Here is a 15,045-nt window from a genome sequence, read left to right as displayed (position 1 = left end):
CTGACGTGGGCGATCTCTCCCGCCGGGAATTGAACCCGGGTCTCAAGCGTGACAAGCTTGCATACTGACCACTATACTACGGAAGATGTGTGATTGTGAGCAACCACTGTAGCGAGGATTCGATGTCACGTGTGGAACAAAACACACCTTATATATGTAAGGGAGGAGGGAAGTTCCATTTAAACCTGATGTTTTGCCAGAAAACGCAGGGAACCAAAGGGTGATGAAAGAGAGAGAGAGTGTGTGTGTTGGTCCACGCAATGGATACCTAGCTGTTCACGGGGACTCTGCTACCCCCCAGACACTCCTGGTTGGTTCCTTCCCCCCACAAAGGAAGGGTCAGCTGTGTACATCTTGTCCACCACAGCAAGGACGCTCCTCTGTCTACCTAGTATTGATGGCCTTAGGAGGAAATAGTCGTAAAATGCACATGACCATATACATAAACTTACAATGAACTCTTCGATAAGTATGATAACTATCATATCATGCTTCTATAACCTGAGGCTTATTATCATCACATTGGGTAGTTGCGGAGATGTATTCATACCAGCTGCAAGACGACATTGCTGGTCTCCCCACCTCATTATGAACCTCCTGCACCAAGCAACCCTGGGAAAGAGGCACCAGCTCACTGAGAAGAAGAGGAAACAATATCCCCCCCTCCTTTTTGTGTTTCACACGTGGTGATATTGTCTGATAGGAATGTCGCTCGTATCCTCACCCTAAAGTGAACGACACCTTCAGGAACGAAGAAATCTCGACAAGCGGAAAAAAAATAATATTTCCAAGCCCATATTGGATTTAAATTCGAAGAATACATCGAGCTAAGAGGTCACTGTCGAGATCATATTGGTCAGGTAAAGCCGTTGAGCTCCTCTATGCCGTTTGACACGATTCGTGAGTCATCGGGGATGATCAAGCTTAAGCTGTCTAGAATTCGGCGTTGTACGATGCTTGAGTTTACTGAGATTCGAAGATGACTGTCACCAAGGATGGCCACGTTCTGTACTTTCGTTTCCATGAACGCTAAGTATCATTGTCCATCGTAGTCTTGCGTTCACCCACCTACAGTCTGAAGCTTAAGACTACGCCATGCATCTCGGCATCTCATTTAATTGTGCTTGGGTTATGTGAAGCCTGTGTGGTACGAGAAAAGAGAGTTTTTCATTGTATATAAATAAGTGCCATCCAGCTGGTACCCAAGAACCAACTTGTCTCATCAAACACTGTTATTCCCAGCAAGGCCCCTCATCCTTCCCCGTTCATGTCTACAACAAAAAATGCAGGCCCATCTTGGCTTGCGCCGTACGAAGTTTGCCATGGTATCGACACCGTCCGGAGACGCCAAGCAAAACTTGAGCGCCACGAGATTCTACACCACCTTCGTGGGAGCCTGGAGGAACACCATCGCAACCAACTGGAGACCTTTCAGATCCACCATCCCCATCTTCTCAAAGATATGTCACATCTCGACGAGATCATGGGGCTGAATTGTTGGAACAAGACCGTCCCGATCTTTCTGCTGAATGGCCCTGCAGGCAGAGCAGGTTATCCTGAAATGCTTCGGTCTGCTCTCCACAACTACCTCTACCGTCGGTGGTTTCGCCCTTACCGTACCGATATAGAGTATGGCCAGTTCATCGCCCACATCCTACACTTTAGAGATCAGCCGGCAGTCCAAGACGAAGACTCTGCGGTAGACCTGATCATAAGCATGCACGGTACTGTCTGCTCCGGCCTTGACAGCAAGACACCCAAAGCAGAGCCCGAGAACCAGCAGTATTACATAACTCGACCGCTATTCAGAGCTATAGCTATTGCCATCCAGGGGCAAGACTCTTCTCGGTGCTACGATATTCGCCCAATTACCTATATGCCGGTCTTGATCATCCTCACTGGCCAGGATGACGGGTTAAATGCGCCTATTACGTTTGACTCGATCCCCGATGCCGAGATCGTCACCATTCGTGGCAAGATAGCGGCTCGCACGAATATTGAAACAGCCATGGGCTCCATTATGGCTCTGGAGGAACGCGAGGACGCGGCATTTGGTCCACAACCCGACCCGGTTGCCTCTATGGCCGCCTCCACGGGCAACTCGATTCACCGTTACCGCAGGAGCACCGCCAAGGAACTCGGCTGGGGCAATGAGATATTGACAGGACCAAGCTCACAGTGGGCGGATATGAATAAGTATCCAGACTGGACTGGCCTAGGGGCTCGGTACGACCGGATTCTCGATGTCGTAGAGCGAAGATCGTTTGAGCGCCATATGACACTGGAGTGCAATTGCATCGAACGGGACTTCAGTAACCAGTAGGTTGGTACCTCCTTTGCGGATGCAATGGAGCTCCAAGATTGGAACGAACGAGTGCGAGCAGTTCGGAGCAGGTGTACGGAATGTCGGGACGGCTGTCGTGGCTCACAAGTTGACGCCCGAGGTTCTTAACAGCAAGCCTCTGGAGGATTGTATTGCGATGCTAAGTGGTTACAAGAGAAGAACAAGCTAGGTTGACAACAAATAAAAAATGGATATGGCAACATTATTGAGTTGGCCATCCCACTCGATTGTCCGCGGAGATGCTTCAACGACGTGTGTATGATTCCGATTCCTTATTCCGCGGTGCAGCATCATGACAAATCAGACCTAGGAGTCACAATTGCGTTGCCCCATATCCGTACATCCATCAGACTAGGCGTTGGGTGCTTGACGTTCATTTGTTGAGCAATACGACGGAGGCATCCATGTAAGCTGGAGCATATAAAAGAAAATCTCCCCAACAGTGTCTCTTAACTCCATCTCATGTCATCAACATACCAAAAATGAGTCCCTCAAAGCTTATGAACCGTTTCCCGTGGGCAAAGAGCCCCCTCATTAGCAATGGACCTATGCTTGGCGCAGCTTCCGCCCAGCTGGCGACCGAGGTGACCAAGGCCGGTGGTTTCGGTATTAATATGTGTTTTATATGTAATGAATATTGAATAGATGAGGCTGACGTGAATAGGATTTCTCCCATCGACGGCTGACCTCTCTCCCGACTCGGCACACATCAAGACCCTCTCTAGCGACCTCGAAGAGGCCCGCACCCTGCTCGGCGCCGACCAACCGGCAGACGGCCCGCTCCGGGTCGGAACCAGCTTCATCACGGGGCACCAGTCCATCGGCCATTTCGCTGAGACGGCGCTGCCCCTCCTGGCCAAGCACCGGCCCGCCGCGGTTTGGCTGTTTGCACCGGACGGTGACGTCAAGCCGCACCGCAGCATCATCGCCGCGCTCAAGGCTCTGGACGTTCCACCTGTCGTGTTTGTCCAGGTTGGAAACGTCGCGGCGGCCCGGGAGGCAGTGCTCGATGGCGCTGATGTCCTCGTGACTCAAGGTGTTGATGCTGGTGGGCACCAGTTCCGCCAGGGAGCAGGTATCGTGAGCTTCGTGCCCGAAGTGAGAACTATGCTGGAGAAGGAGTTTGGGAATAAAGATATCAGCATCGTGGCTGCTGGAGGGATTGCCGATGGGCGAGGTGTTGCCGGTGCCTTGGCTCTGGGTGAGTGTCTCTCATATTACAAGTTGTTGATGCTGACTTGAGACAGGCGCTGAGGGAGTCGTGATGGGAACAAGAGTAAGTCATCTACGGGTCAAATGTTGAGAAAGGAAGCTTATATCATCTAGTTCACTGTCGCAACTGAATCCATCTATCCCCAGTTCCGAAAGGACATTGTCCTCGGGGCTGTCGATGGTGGAGTGTCCACGCTAAAGTGAGTGTCTATCTCACATTAATAGAGCATCTTTAAGCTTACGAGACATAGGTCACCCTTCAACGACCGGATTACTAACAGCACCCTCTGGGGACCTCTATACGACGGCCGTGCCATCATCGGACCTATCCACAACAAGTTCATTGCTGGCGCATCCCTCGAGGAATGTCAGCGGAGCCTCAAGGAGGACTACTCACAGGAGGACGCTACCCGAATCATCAACACCTGGGCGTAAGTGTCTCGGGATAATTCTACCGTCTTGTCTAATTGCAAAACAGGGGAACTGGCGTCGGTCTCATTAACAAGACTCAACCGGCTGGGGAGATTGTGCGCGAGGTGCGGGAAGAGGCCAAGGTCGCGCTTCAAAGAGCGGCTGGTCTCGTCTGACGCAATGACGTATGAAAGGAAACCCATCCCATCTGAGGTAAGACAAAAGTCATCAATCAATTGACAGAGCGCGATATACTCCTCTATATAGTAGTCGCCTCTACGCCGAGGCAATGGGGGCAAACAAGAAATTGATATCATACAAAAAAGACTGCTGCTTATCCAAACACCGTGATCCCTACTCGCGATTACAGCTTGGCCTTTGTCTGGGCCTTCTTCAGCACGGGGTCCAGCTTGGTCGCCTTCATGACGTTGCCCTTGACCTTGAGCTTGCCGCCCATGAAGAGGCGCTGGGCATTGGCCTTGCCCTCGACAAGCTTGCCAAAGTTCTCCTCTGAGAGGCTCAGTGTGACTAGAGTCGTGGTGTTAGCCGCGCTGTCGCGCAGACGAATGCACCGGAGGGTCCGGATGAGCGCATCGCGTCTATGCTGTCTTCACGTACCATCAGGCTTGGTGCCAACTCCGGTGCCGACAGCACCCGTCTTCTTGAGGTCGATGTGCCAGCTAGCCTCCTCGCCACTCGCGTTCTTGAGGACGAAGGCGTACACGCCGTTGCCCTGCTTGATGGCGTCCGCGCGGTCGGCGTCGCTGGCATTGATGGCGGCGTTAATGGCGTCAAAGGCGACCGAGGAAGGGAAGTTGTCTGTCGCAGAGTCAGTCTCGGGCCTATTCTCGTCTTTGACATATGTATACCAACGTACCGTTCTTGAGAGACATGGCTGCTGGTATTGTTTATGAGAACTGACGGGCGAAGCAAGAGATCTGTGGAGAGAGGACGGATACGAGATGGAGATGCAAGAAAGCAAGAAAGAGAAAAAGTGTGGGGGAATTGACCGAGGTTTTTAAACGGCGACTGGGGGTTACAGAGAATGAGAGGTCATGGATCTTGTCGACGGCGGCGATGGATGTTGGGCTTTTCTGGGGTCGGCCCCGATCGTTGCATGTGAACCTCGGAGTTGCATCATGTGCTGAGCCTTTCCCCACAATCCCCCAAGCGGGTCCAAACTGGCATCAGATCTCTTGACGTTGTCGCCTTTTTGTTAGACACAAGGTAAAAGATACATGGGATTAGTATGGCCGACTTGTAATGATCAGTTGTACCCCCGAATGCGTCGGAAGCCGAGTCAGTTGGCGGCAGATGGTGGCCACGTGCTTTTCGCCTAGTTCGGGAACAACTGCACAGAAGCCATTCAGAGGCCAAGGACAGGCAGGCCGACTCTTGGGAGCCTTGGCTTGGGTGTTTCACGTGCAAAACGGGATGCTGAACTTTGGCAGTGCGAGAATATCGTGCTTCTGTGATAAACCTGGCGACAGTTACAGTTGCACATATTGACAGACCCATGTTTGTCGAGTACAGCATCAGACTCGAGGCCCTCGCCAGACTGTGCCATTGGTTGGGCATGCACATGTTAGACCCCAATGCCGTTGACTCGGATCTGAGCTAATCTTACATCACTAAGAGCTGAGTGGATAATCCAGCCGGTATTGTATGTGTTGTTATACATGTGTGAGAGCCAAAGAGGAGCTATTCCCGTTGCTCATGTCTATCGCTTGCTCCTAAATGCTGCCTTCATTTTTGGTTGCCTGCTTTTAACTACAACTGCCATTCAGGGACGCCAAAGTCTCGGTGCTGGGGCCAGTTTTCGGGTCTGAAATAAAGCGTTAGTCGCCAAGCCTTGATCGATTCAAGCCTGATACCACGTACCTGGTTAGGAACAGCACCGCCATTCGTCGCCTCCTCTCTATAATATCATCAGATGCTGTCAACCGCAGCCAGTCGCCGAGCCATCCTCTCAGCTCCGTCTCACTCTTCCCAAGGGTATCAATGCCGCGCTCTGCGCATGTGATCCGCAGCTCGTCGTACTGAAGTCCCATGGGCCCGCCATCTTCAATAATGTTCTTGTCGTCGCCTTCCAAGTATGCCATGCGGTAACGTCCCTTTGCCTGCCACATGCCGGGTGGGAGGAATCCTAAGCGATCCCAGATCGATCCGCTAAGGTGCAGACTCTTGAGGACGTGGGCTCGCGCAACGGATTGGGTGACACGGGGGCTCAGCACGCCGTTAGGGTATTTTGCCTCGAATTCGTCAAATGCTGCTTTGCGACGCTGCTCGGCCTTTTCGAGGGCTGTAAAGATCTGGGTCGGTATTCTGCAAGGGTAGGGCACCGCACTATCGACGTATGCGACCACAAGTACGGTGAATTCCCCAATCACGATCAACATGAGCCCGAACAGAGGCAGTCGTATCATGTCGTGCCTGACCCTCCAGAGGAGAACCCAATCGGCCCTGGAAAAGGTCTTGGGGACATAGTATGGTCTGAATATCGAGGGTCGGTCGTCGGCGGGGGTCCGTTGGAGCTTTTCGCGGAGGAGACGACGGCTCGCCCACACATTCTTGAGACCGTCCTTGTAGAAGCGAAGATATCCCTTTCCCAGCTCAAAGTAGTATTTCGGCGCCGAATCGCAGTCCCTGCGTCGCGGGAGGGTGAGCGGCGGTGGTCGGGTCACATCGGGGGGGTTAACGAGGGGGTTCAAGCTCTTGGGGCCGTCATTGTGGATGGATCGCTGCTGCTGCCAGGGCACCGACGACGCTGTGAAAGGGGTCCAATGGCGCGGGCATTGTACCTGTCGGCGCTGGCTATAGGCGCAGAGCCGCCATGGCGTTCGGGAGCTCATGGCCGGGGGGCAGAGGTTGGGTTTCGGAGGTGAGGACGGGGCTTTTGGGGTGAGGATGAGCTTTCAAGGCCAAGAGCTCAAAATCTAAAAGGTGATGCGTCATTGGTCTGTTTCGTTGACGTCGGCAGATTCGGGGCCGGTGCCGATCTTCAGGTACCGTGACAAACGGTTGAGCATTGAAACTTTCTTTCATTCTTTCTATCAATTTTTCATACTAGCAATTGAAAGAGTATTTGTTATGGCGGATGATAAATGGCTCAAGAAGAATGCCGCACAGCTCATTTGCACATACATGTGCCCGTAAATGTTCGGTTCGAGCTCGTGCTCTTTGGCACATACCAAGGACAATGAGCATTACACTCATCACCGGTTCAACGAGAGACAACGCCTGTAAGTTAATTGAGAAGTGTCATCTCCTATTTCTCACTCCCAAGTCTACTAATATCTCTTCCTTGTCATAGTCGCATTCTCTAAAGAGCGGTGGCGCCTTCACCTTGTACGTGAGGCGGACGCGGTGAGCAGCAATCTCACGACGAAAAAGGAAAACAAGAACCCTTCAATTAGAGATGCCTGAAAGGCGCAGGCTTAACAAAACCTAGCGTTCATTGGAGCTGAAATTCCGACATGGACATGGGTCGGCGATTTTTGCAAGGAGGTAGGGACGGAACCCCAACCTCTTGGAGCTGCAGGAACACCGAGCCAAGAATCAAGAGGAGGCCGTTGCTGTCCTACTTCGTGGTAGTGTGTTTCTCGGCTACTGTACTCCGTAGATCCTAGAGTGATAAGGATGATAGCAAACTTCGGATGAACTTCTTGATTGAATCAATAGTTCAAGACGCCGTTGGTCCAAGTTTGCTTGCTCCTTAACCAGCCACTTCTATAGTGGCTAGTTAGTTCCTAGCAACGATATCTTTCCCAGCCTCAATGCGTTGAACTAATCTTATGCACGGGGCAGTTGATCTTAATCTTTGATCCAACTAGCGTTTACTCAAGTGCACTTCTCTTATCCTGCACTAGGTCTTCAGTTAAGCCCTAGGGCGGGTCGCGTGACCACTGTGCGACCTCTTGCATCGCCAAATAGAATAGCTAGGGAGGCTTTGTCGTATGAGGACTATCGAAAGGTTCAAGCCGTTGCATGCTGCATGCACGTTGAACGAATCTGGCGTTTATTTCGCCTTGGCGGTCATGCATGGGAATCGTTGGCATCAGTACCGCTAAAATGGCATCGAGACGCAATGTGTGCATTTTTGCGGGGGGCCCAAATTCATACTGGGACTCAGTTGAAGCAACCATCTAGCTATGACTGTCTCTCCCGCTTTCAACTCCACAACGTCACCAAACTTTGTGCTGAATTTTCCGTACCGCGACGCATATCCTTGAAACCCATATTAGAATCCTGAGGGCTTGAGAGGTCGTCCAAGTCGAGAAGATGGTACGTCCCGGCTGAACCAACTGCCGAGTCTTCACCGTTGTTTCAAGCTCTAAACTCACGCCCAAACCAGGTTCACGCTGATGCGTCCAACTTTGCCGACGGCATCACCAAAGAGGATGCTTACGAACAGGTTCTCTGGCAAACTGAAGGCCTGATTACCGGCCAGCGAAACTGGGTTTGTAATATTTCCCATACTGCCGAAACTACTTGACTAATCTTTGGGCGTCTCCATCACAGGTCTGGTGAGTGAAACCTTCCCTATTGTTGACATCCCTTTATGGACGGCTTAGTGACGGGTTTGTAGTAACCTTGCCAATGCTGCGTCGTTGCTCTGGCATGCGTACAAGTCGCTGGGTTCCCCAAGCAAAGATGTGAACTGGGCGGGTAGGTCACGGACCCTTCTCCGCGATGGGACATGATTGATGTTGATGGAATATCCTCGCACACAGGGTTTTACGTCCTTGATAAGTCATCTCAAGACCCGCAGCTCATCCTGGGCCCGTTTCAGGGCAAGGTCGCCTGCCAGACAATCCAGTTCGGCAAAGGCGTGTGCGGAGCGGCCGCTGAGTCGCAGCAGACGCAGCTCGTCCACGACGTGGAGAAGTTTCCGGGGCACATCGCCTGCGACGGAGATAGCAAGAGTGAGATTGTTGTGCCGATCGTGGCTGAGCAGGGCGATGGCTCCAAAAAGCTGGTGGCAATCATCGACATTGACTGCGCGGAGCTGAACGGTTTCGACGAGGTGGACAAGGCTAATCTGGAGCAGCTTGCCGCCCTGCTCGCCAAGGGCTGTGACTGGTAGAATGCAAATATGAACCCGTTGATCTCGGATTGATCGTTCCGTAAGCTGACACCTAAGGATAACTTCCCTGATAATTCACATTTGTGCCGCTGTTGATGAATATCTGATGACCGATGACTGATGAACCTGCATTGCTTGCGCATTCCTCCACACCCACCCGTCCACACCCACTTATTCTAGAAACGGGCGTGTGAAACCCGCGGCGCTACAGCATGACATCTCTCCGTTGGGCGAAACCAGTGGATGACGGAGCTGGGTGGAAACAATGGCTAGCTCGAAATTCATGCCCCAAACAATCGGAGGCGTCACATTCTTCTGGCTGTCTCCCTAGCAACAGGGCGCCATGAAGACTCCTCTGCCGCCGGAAACTTGGGCGTAAAAACCTGATTCGGAGGCACCGTGGTGGAGGAGCAGAAAAAAGATTGTTTTTGGCGTCTCAGCCAGCCAGGGAAGATGACAATGACATCGAGGTGGTGGGTCAAAGACAGCAGTCCAGACTCTTCAGGAGCCTGCTTGGACGTTGAGAGGTTAGGCAGGTTGATTAGATTCAATCAATTGCGTTGCAGGGGTTCTTCATCGGGGGTCAATTGGACGGGCTTCGGGTCGTCGTTGAGTTTGCATTGCAGGTCCCCGCAGACTGGAGAGTTTGTGGGATGAGAGCTGCTTGATCGCTACCTAATTTAGCAGTCTTCTGGCGAGGCCGGACACGTCCAGCCATCAGAGTACAGCAGCTAAGTAGGTCGGGTGGCATGGATGCCGCCCATGGTCGCGATTATGGGCCGGCACAGACCACATAATGACGGATCACGGCCAGTTACGTGGGCCATGATGTGAATATCCAAGGCCCCAAGGGACTCAGGACGCGGAGGGGGGCGACGAGTAATAAGACAAGGTCCTGCAGGTGGGATGGAACTGTCAACGTCAGCCCACGGCTTGGCAAATCGTCAGTCCGAGAGCGTAGAGAGCTAGGTAGGCAAGTCTCCTGTGGCTGTGACCTGGCATGGCCAAACACGCGCGTTCCAAAGTCTTCCCGCAGCGTGCGTGCGTGCGTGCGAAGCGGGTTGCGAAAGCAGCATGGCGGTGCAGATACGATACGAAGTCTCGATCATGACTGGTGGATGACTTTATCCAATGCTCAAGCTATCCGAACTCCGTTCGGATTGCAACTGACGGCGTTCAACATCCAAGGGCCAGTCGCGCTGAAACCCGCCGGGGCTGACTCTCCCCTCCCTGTCTCTGGATCCTGAAATGCCGAGACTCGGCTAGGCGAATATCTGTTCCTGGGCGATCCCCTGAATAAACGGGACACCATCCGACAGCAAGGAACCAACTCGTCTCGTGGTGACGCGCTCCGACGACTGGCCATTTCAATTTTCATGCGGATCCCGTCCAATTCGCCAAGGTCCAAGTCCCAGTCCCCTGGACGCGCCCAAACCTTAGAAGCCCCCCTGTCTCCTGGCGCAGGTTTCCCTGCAAATCCCCCGACGGCGCTGGACGAATGGGCGGCCACAGCAGCGTCTAGGCGGCTCCTCGCTCGCCCCAGGAGCCTCGATTCAGCCCCTGCAGCGGCGCACCAGCCCCCCCGTTTTCAGCCCAGCCTCCCGCCAGGCGGTCCACTCCGTCCCACTCCGGCCCACAGTCCTACCGCATTCGGCTCCCAACCACACGCAAGCTGGTCCTATACAACGCTTCGATATCCAACTTTGAGGAGCTCATTTGGAAGAAGAGACTGCTTGCTTTCTCTGACCTGACATCCATCCCTCCTCCTCCATCCTCAGTTCTTTGTGGGAGTCGAGTCGACCTTCCTTTGGCGGATTTTACTAACCATACAGCTCCATTGCGTGCGTCAGCCGTTAGCGCCAAACACTTCAACATACACCACTACCACCACCACCACCAGCTTCCTCCTCCACGAGTCCAAACCTTAGCACCCTTCACATTCCCATCCGCGGTACCGTCACTTCTGCCTTTCTAATCCCTTTTCCCTTTCTCAAACTTTATTCCCCCCACTATACTTTTTCCGGATTATTCATTGTTCCTTGGCTTGTTCATTCTCACTCTGTCCTTGGCTTCGGGGTTCTCGATTTCATTGCCGATTGTCGCCTTCTTTTGGGGCTAGTCCTTGTTTGCGGTTCCTGACACCAATCTATTCTCGATCTACGGCAAAACCAAGCTATCCCTTGGTCAACTGCGACGCCTCGTCCATGTAAACAAAACCCGACAGCATCGATTTTCCAGCATTTTCTTCCTCACCTGCAACCTTAATCCCGAGCACCCCGCCCCCGCACCGAGTTGCGATCATGGCCACCAAGGTCAAGAACCCGCTCAGCGCGGCGCACACCGCGGGCATCTTTGCCGACATGTCGGTCGATGGCCCCATTATTGGAACTCTGGTCGCTATCGTCGACCGCGCCAAGAACTTGCCGAATCGCAAGACCATCGGCAAGCAAGATCCCTACTGCGCCGCCCGGCTAGGCAAGGAGGCCAAGAAAACAACCACAGATATCCGAGGCGGGCAAACGCCTAAATGGTGAGCATTGGCGATTTTGAGAGCTAAAATCGAGTTCGGACTGACTGTCTTTAAACAGGGACCAGGAGCTGCGGTTCACAGTCCATGACTGCCCAGATTATTACCAGCTCAAGATCTCCGTCTTTACCGACGACAAGCGGACAGATCTGGTGGGAGAGTCATGGATTGACCTCAGAGGCATCATTGTGGCCGGCGGTGGGCAGAGCGACATGTGGCAGACATTAAGCTGCAAGGGCAAATACGCTGGCGAGATCAGGGTGGAAATCACATTCTACGACACCCGTCCCAAGCCCGACAAGCCCGCGGCGAAACCGAAGCAGCCTGCCCCCGCAGAGCAAGAGCAAGGATCCGTCAAGCAGAGAACGCCAGTCAAGAGACGGCCGCTTCCATCTGATCCTGTAACCGGCGAAGCTCCCGTTGCGACTCCTCCAGCAGCTCCCACAACGGCTCCTCCGGCACTCCCTTCAGCAGCACCTGCGGGGCCTGATCACCGCACTCCTCCACGACATGCAAAGCAGACCTCACACTCGGGCGCCTTTATCCAGGCCCAGTCTCCTCTGCAGGCAGTCGAGTACAACACACCACCGTCACAATCAACACGCAGCCGTCACACAGACAACTATTCTCCGTCAGCGCACGCGCCTGTACAACAAGAATATGTGACACCGACACGCGCGGAGGTGCCTCGCCAATCCCGCAGATCCATGTACGAAGGGTCACCGCGACACTACGATGACCGGGACTACAGCCCGAGGTATACGCTTCAGCAGGACCAGATGGATCATCGGGGCCACTACTCTCCACACCAGGATCCCTATGACCAGCCGCCGCCTGCAATGGCGCCTATGGACGATCCCAGGCAGTACTCTCCCATGGAAAACGAGCGTCCACCACCACCACCTGCTCATCGGAGCCGACACAGCGGCACAGGTCAGGAACTTGTGCCCAGGGGCACCTATGATACGTCACCGGTCAAGATGCCGCAGATGAGACATGACGTTCTGAGACATGAGGCTCAAAGACAATCACAGTCGCAGCCCCAGCCGCAGCCACAATCGCAGTCTCAATCCCTGGTACCTTACCCGGGGCGCCCAACCTTTCGTGGGTACGATTCGGCACCGGCTGCCAACCCTGTCCCGTCTTCCAACGGAATGGGCTACGACACTGCGCCGAGACACAATTCCTATGACGCCAGCTACGATCCTCATTATCGGTCAATGCAGCCAACGGTCGAGGATGCGCCCGAGAATGGCGGCCCGCCAGTCAACAACTTTAGGCAGAGTGGTTCGCGGATGTATCCAGACGAGCTGGCCTTTGAGGAAAATCCGAGCCCTGCGCCGCTGGTTCTGCGGCGATCAACCGGAGGCTCTCCCTATCGGGACGACTACTCACCCTCGCAGCCTGCACGTGGATACCAGAACCAAGATGATGGATACCACAACCCGGAGGATTGGCAAGTCGCATTGACTTCCTCCCACCGACGAAGCTTCTCCAGAAGCCCCGGTGACAACTCGTACCACTCCCACAGCAGCCAAAGCCATCATTCGGGTCACGGGTCTGAGCTGGAGACCAAGCACATCCAGAGCTCCTCCAACTATGCGCTCCCTAACATGCCAGCGGCGCTTGTGCCAGGATTGGATGCATCCCAATCTCAGGAGTTGACAGATCTGATTTATGAAGACCGCCGGCATGACAGGCGGCCGCATTCGCAAAGCCTTTCAACACCCACTCGAGGTCGCCAGCGAAACGAGTCCTTGTCAGGGTACAACCAAGCACCACCCGAGCAAAGCTACGATCAGGGCTATGACCAAGGCTATGATCAAAGCTATGCTATCCAGCCATACAGACGGGCCATCACATATACCTCTGCGGCCGACCAGCAGATAATCAAGCCCAGGGCCATCTCACCAAACACCCGCACCAGCCCGAACCCTCAGCACAAGATCAAGCGCAAGTCGGTCAGCCCTGCGCCTCCTCCGGATGAGAACCGAAGGTCAACCGAGATCCCCTTCGGACCCGACTCTTATGATGCCCTAAACCCGAGTCTTGTTTCTTCGAAGGATGGGGCCAGTCCCACGCCGCCAGATTATCTGGGTGGTGAGCCAACAAAAATCATCACCTATGATGGGCGAGAAATCGACCCTTCGGATCATCTTCCCGAGGACACCTGGGCGCCGGAACCAGAGAAGAAGAATCAGGAACCGGCACCAGAACCACGATCGAGACCTCCATTGTCGGGGGCGCAGCCAATGCCGCCTAGCACTCGCAGGGCCCGCCGCACTGGTCGTCATTCCATGTCCACGGTGAACACGTCGTCATACACATTCTCCGAAGAACCGCGGACGCCTCCAGCGCCTACTGGTCGGGCTCGGCTCCAGAAGCGAAACAGAGCTTCTACTAGCAATTCTCCTGCGGCGTCCAGTCCCTTAGCGCCGATCTCCAAGGACAACTACCAGGAAAGGACCCCTTACGGAAACTCTTCTCTTCGAGGCTTGCCGCGAGCAAGCACCTGGGATTTCGAAGATGAGAACCGTGGAGCGTATGGGGGTCCACCAATCCCAGCCAAGATCCCTCTTCCACTCATGATGAGCGGTGCCAATGGGCCCGGTAATGAGTTGGCTCTGATGGAAGAAATGCAGAGGATCGACATCGGGTCAGGAAGGTCCCGACGAAGGGGAGGATATTGAATAGATAAACGAAGGTAATGAGACCTAGAGCGAATGTACTGTACAATCAAGGGGCTTGATTTGGCGTTAGCGTGCGGAACAGATATGGAAGGATCAGGGAAATGTGGGAGTTTTGAACATGTCCAAAGGGGAAATATTGGACAATGCATTAGAAATTGATGATCATATTTCATTCAGCTTGTTCCGTGTTTGGTGACTGTCTCATGGTGTTCTGTTCGTGACTGAATGAGGGCAGTGTTATTGACGATGTCAGGGACTGGTTTCTGGGAGGGACTGATTAGGGGAAGAATCTGAACAGACAGCGAAACGGGGATGATACCGACACCTGTGTGATGGAGGGGGAGAGAGTCAGTTTGCAATAGATTTTATTGAGGTCATGAAGGTGCGCATTTCATGCTTGGGATGAAGCATAGATATTGGGTGGTGTACACTCACTCCATTGGGCTCTGTCCAGTTCTTCTACTCCTAGCTTTATGGGATCTTTATACAGCTTGTACATCATTTGAATATTCTAGGGATTCCTGGAGCCCTAAAAGTGATTACAGAGTAACTACATTGGATGATAACTCACATGTGGTCTTTGTTGATACTGTCGTTCACCAAATGGGTACGTACCGTTGGATGATGCAGGGGACATAACACTAGGCCTAAAGCGGCTAGCGTTCTTTACCTCTCAGCCATCGACTTCTGTATTCTTTATCTTATCGCAGAAAAAAAATATCACGGCGCAACCTACCATCGCAGCTCAACACTACCACCACCCACCATCGATCGC

General features: G+C 53.4%; 6 protein-coding genes and 1 non-coding gene across 7 annotated transcripts; 4 read left to right on the top strand and 3 right to left on the bottom strand.

Moving 5' to 3' along the window:
- Positions 1-14: 14 nt before the first annotated feature.
- On the bottom strand, positions 15-86 carry LRP88_02884. Its single transcript has one exon. It is a non-coding gene; the product is annotated as a tRNA-Asp (tRNA).
- Positions 87-1,462: 1,376 nt separating this feature from the next.
- LRP88_02883 (uncharacterized protein) lies at positions 1,463-2,323 on the top strand (the record flags this gene model as incomplete). Its single annotated transcript, XM_083239519.1, has 1 exon — positions 1,463-2,323. One exon carries the CDS (start codon positions 1,463-1,465, stop codon positions 2,321-2,323), a length of 861 nt encoding a protein of 286 aa, XP_083104649.1.
- A 503-nt stretch (positions 2,324-2,826) lies between these two features.
- On the top strand, positions 2,827-4,143 carry LRP88_02882 (2-nitropropane dioxygenase; the record flags this gene model as incomplete). The annotated part of the gene is made up of 6 exons (XM_083239518.1): positions 2,827-2,950; positions 3,009-3,521; positions 3,592-3,620; positions 3,671-3,756; positions 3,808-3,987; positions 4,035-4,143. 6 exons carry the CDS (start codon positions 2,827-2,829, stop codon positions 4,141-4,143), a joined length of 1,041 nt encoding a protein of 346 aa, XP_083104648.1.
- A 188-nt stretch (positions 4,144-4,331) lies between these two features.
- Positions 4,332-4,860, bottom strand: LRP88_02881 (SCP2 sterol-binding domain-containing protein; the record flags this gene model as incomplete). Its single annotated transcript, XM_083239517.1, has 3 exons — positions 4,332-4,495; positions 4,586-4,786; positions 4,845-4,860. 3 exons carry the CDS (start codon positions 4,858-4,860, stop codon positions 4,332-4,334), a joined length of 381 nt encoding a protein of 126 aa, XP_083104647.1.
- Positions 4,861-5,737: 877 nt separating this feature from the next.
- On the bottom strand, positions 5,738-6,819 carry LRP88_02880 (uncharacterized protein; the record flags this gene model as incomplete). The annotated part of the gene is made up of 2 exons (XM_083239516.1): positions 5,738-5,792; positions 5,849-6,819. 2 exons carry the CDS (start codon positions 6,817-6,819, stop codon positions 5,738-5,740), a joined length of 1,026 nt encoding a protein of 341 aa, XP_083104646.1.
- A 1,429-nt stretch (positions 6,820-8,248) lies between these two features.
- LRP88_02879 (L-methionine (R)-S-oxide reductase) lies at positions 8,249-9,053 on the top strand (the record flags this gene model as incomplete). Its single annotated transcript, XM_083239515.1, has 5 exons — positions 8,249-8,251; positions 8,322-8,426; positions 8,489-8,493; positions 8,556-8,635; positions 8,701-9,053. 5 exons carry the CDS (start codon positions 8,249-8,251, stop codon positions 9,051-9,053), a joined length of 546 nt encoding a protein of 181 aa, XP_083104645.1.
- A 2,300-nt stretch (positions 9,054-11,353) lies between these two features.
- LRP88_02878 (uncharacterized protein) lies at positions 11,354-14,270 on the top strand (the record flags this gene model as incomplete). The annotated part of the gene is made up of 2 exons (XM_083239514.1): positions 11,354-11,583; positions 11,642-14,270. 2 exons carry the CDS (start codon positions 11,354-11,356, stop codon positions 14,268-14,270), a joined length of 2,859 nt encoding a protein of 952 aa, XP_083104644.1.
- Between the last annotated feature and the right edge of the window lie 775 nt (positions 14,271-15,045).

This window comes from Fusarium phalaenopsidis (genome assembly GCF_050370095.1).
Source record: "Fusarium phalaenopsidis strain FUZ10S chromosome Unknown contig_32286, whole genome shotgun sequence".
NCBI classification, from domain to species: Eukaryota; Fungi; Ascomycota; class Sordariomycetes; order Hypocreales; family Nectriaceae; genus Fusarium; species Fusarium phalaenopsidis.
Note: the sequence above shows the minus strand (reverse complement) of the source record. Positions and strands in the feature narration are given on the sequence as shown.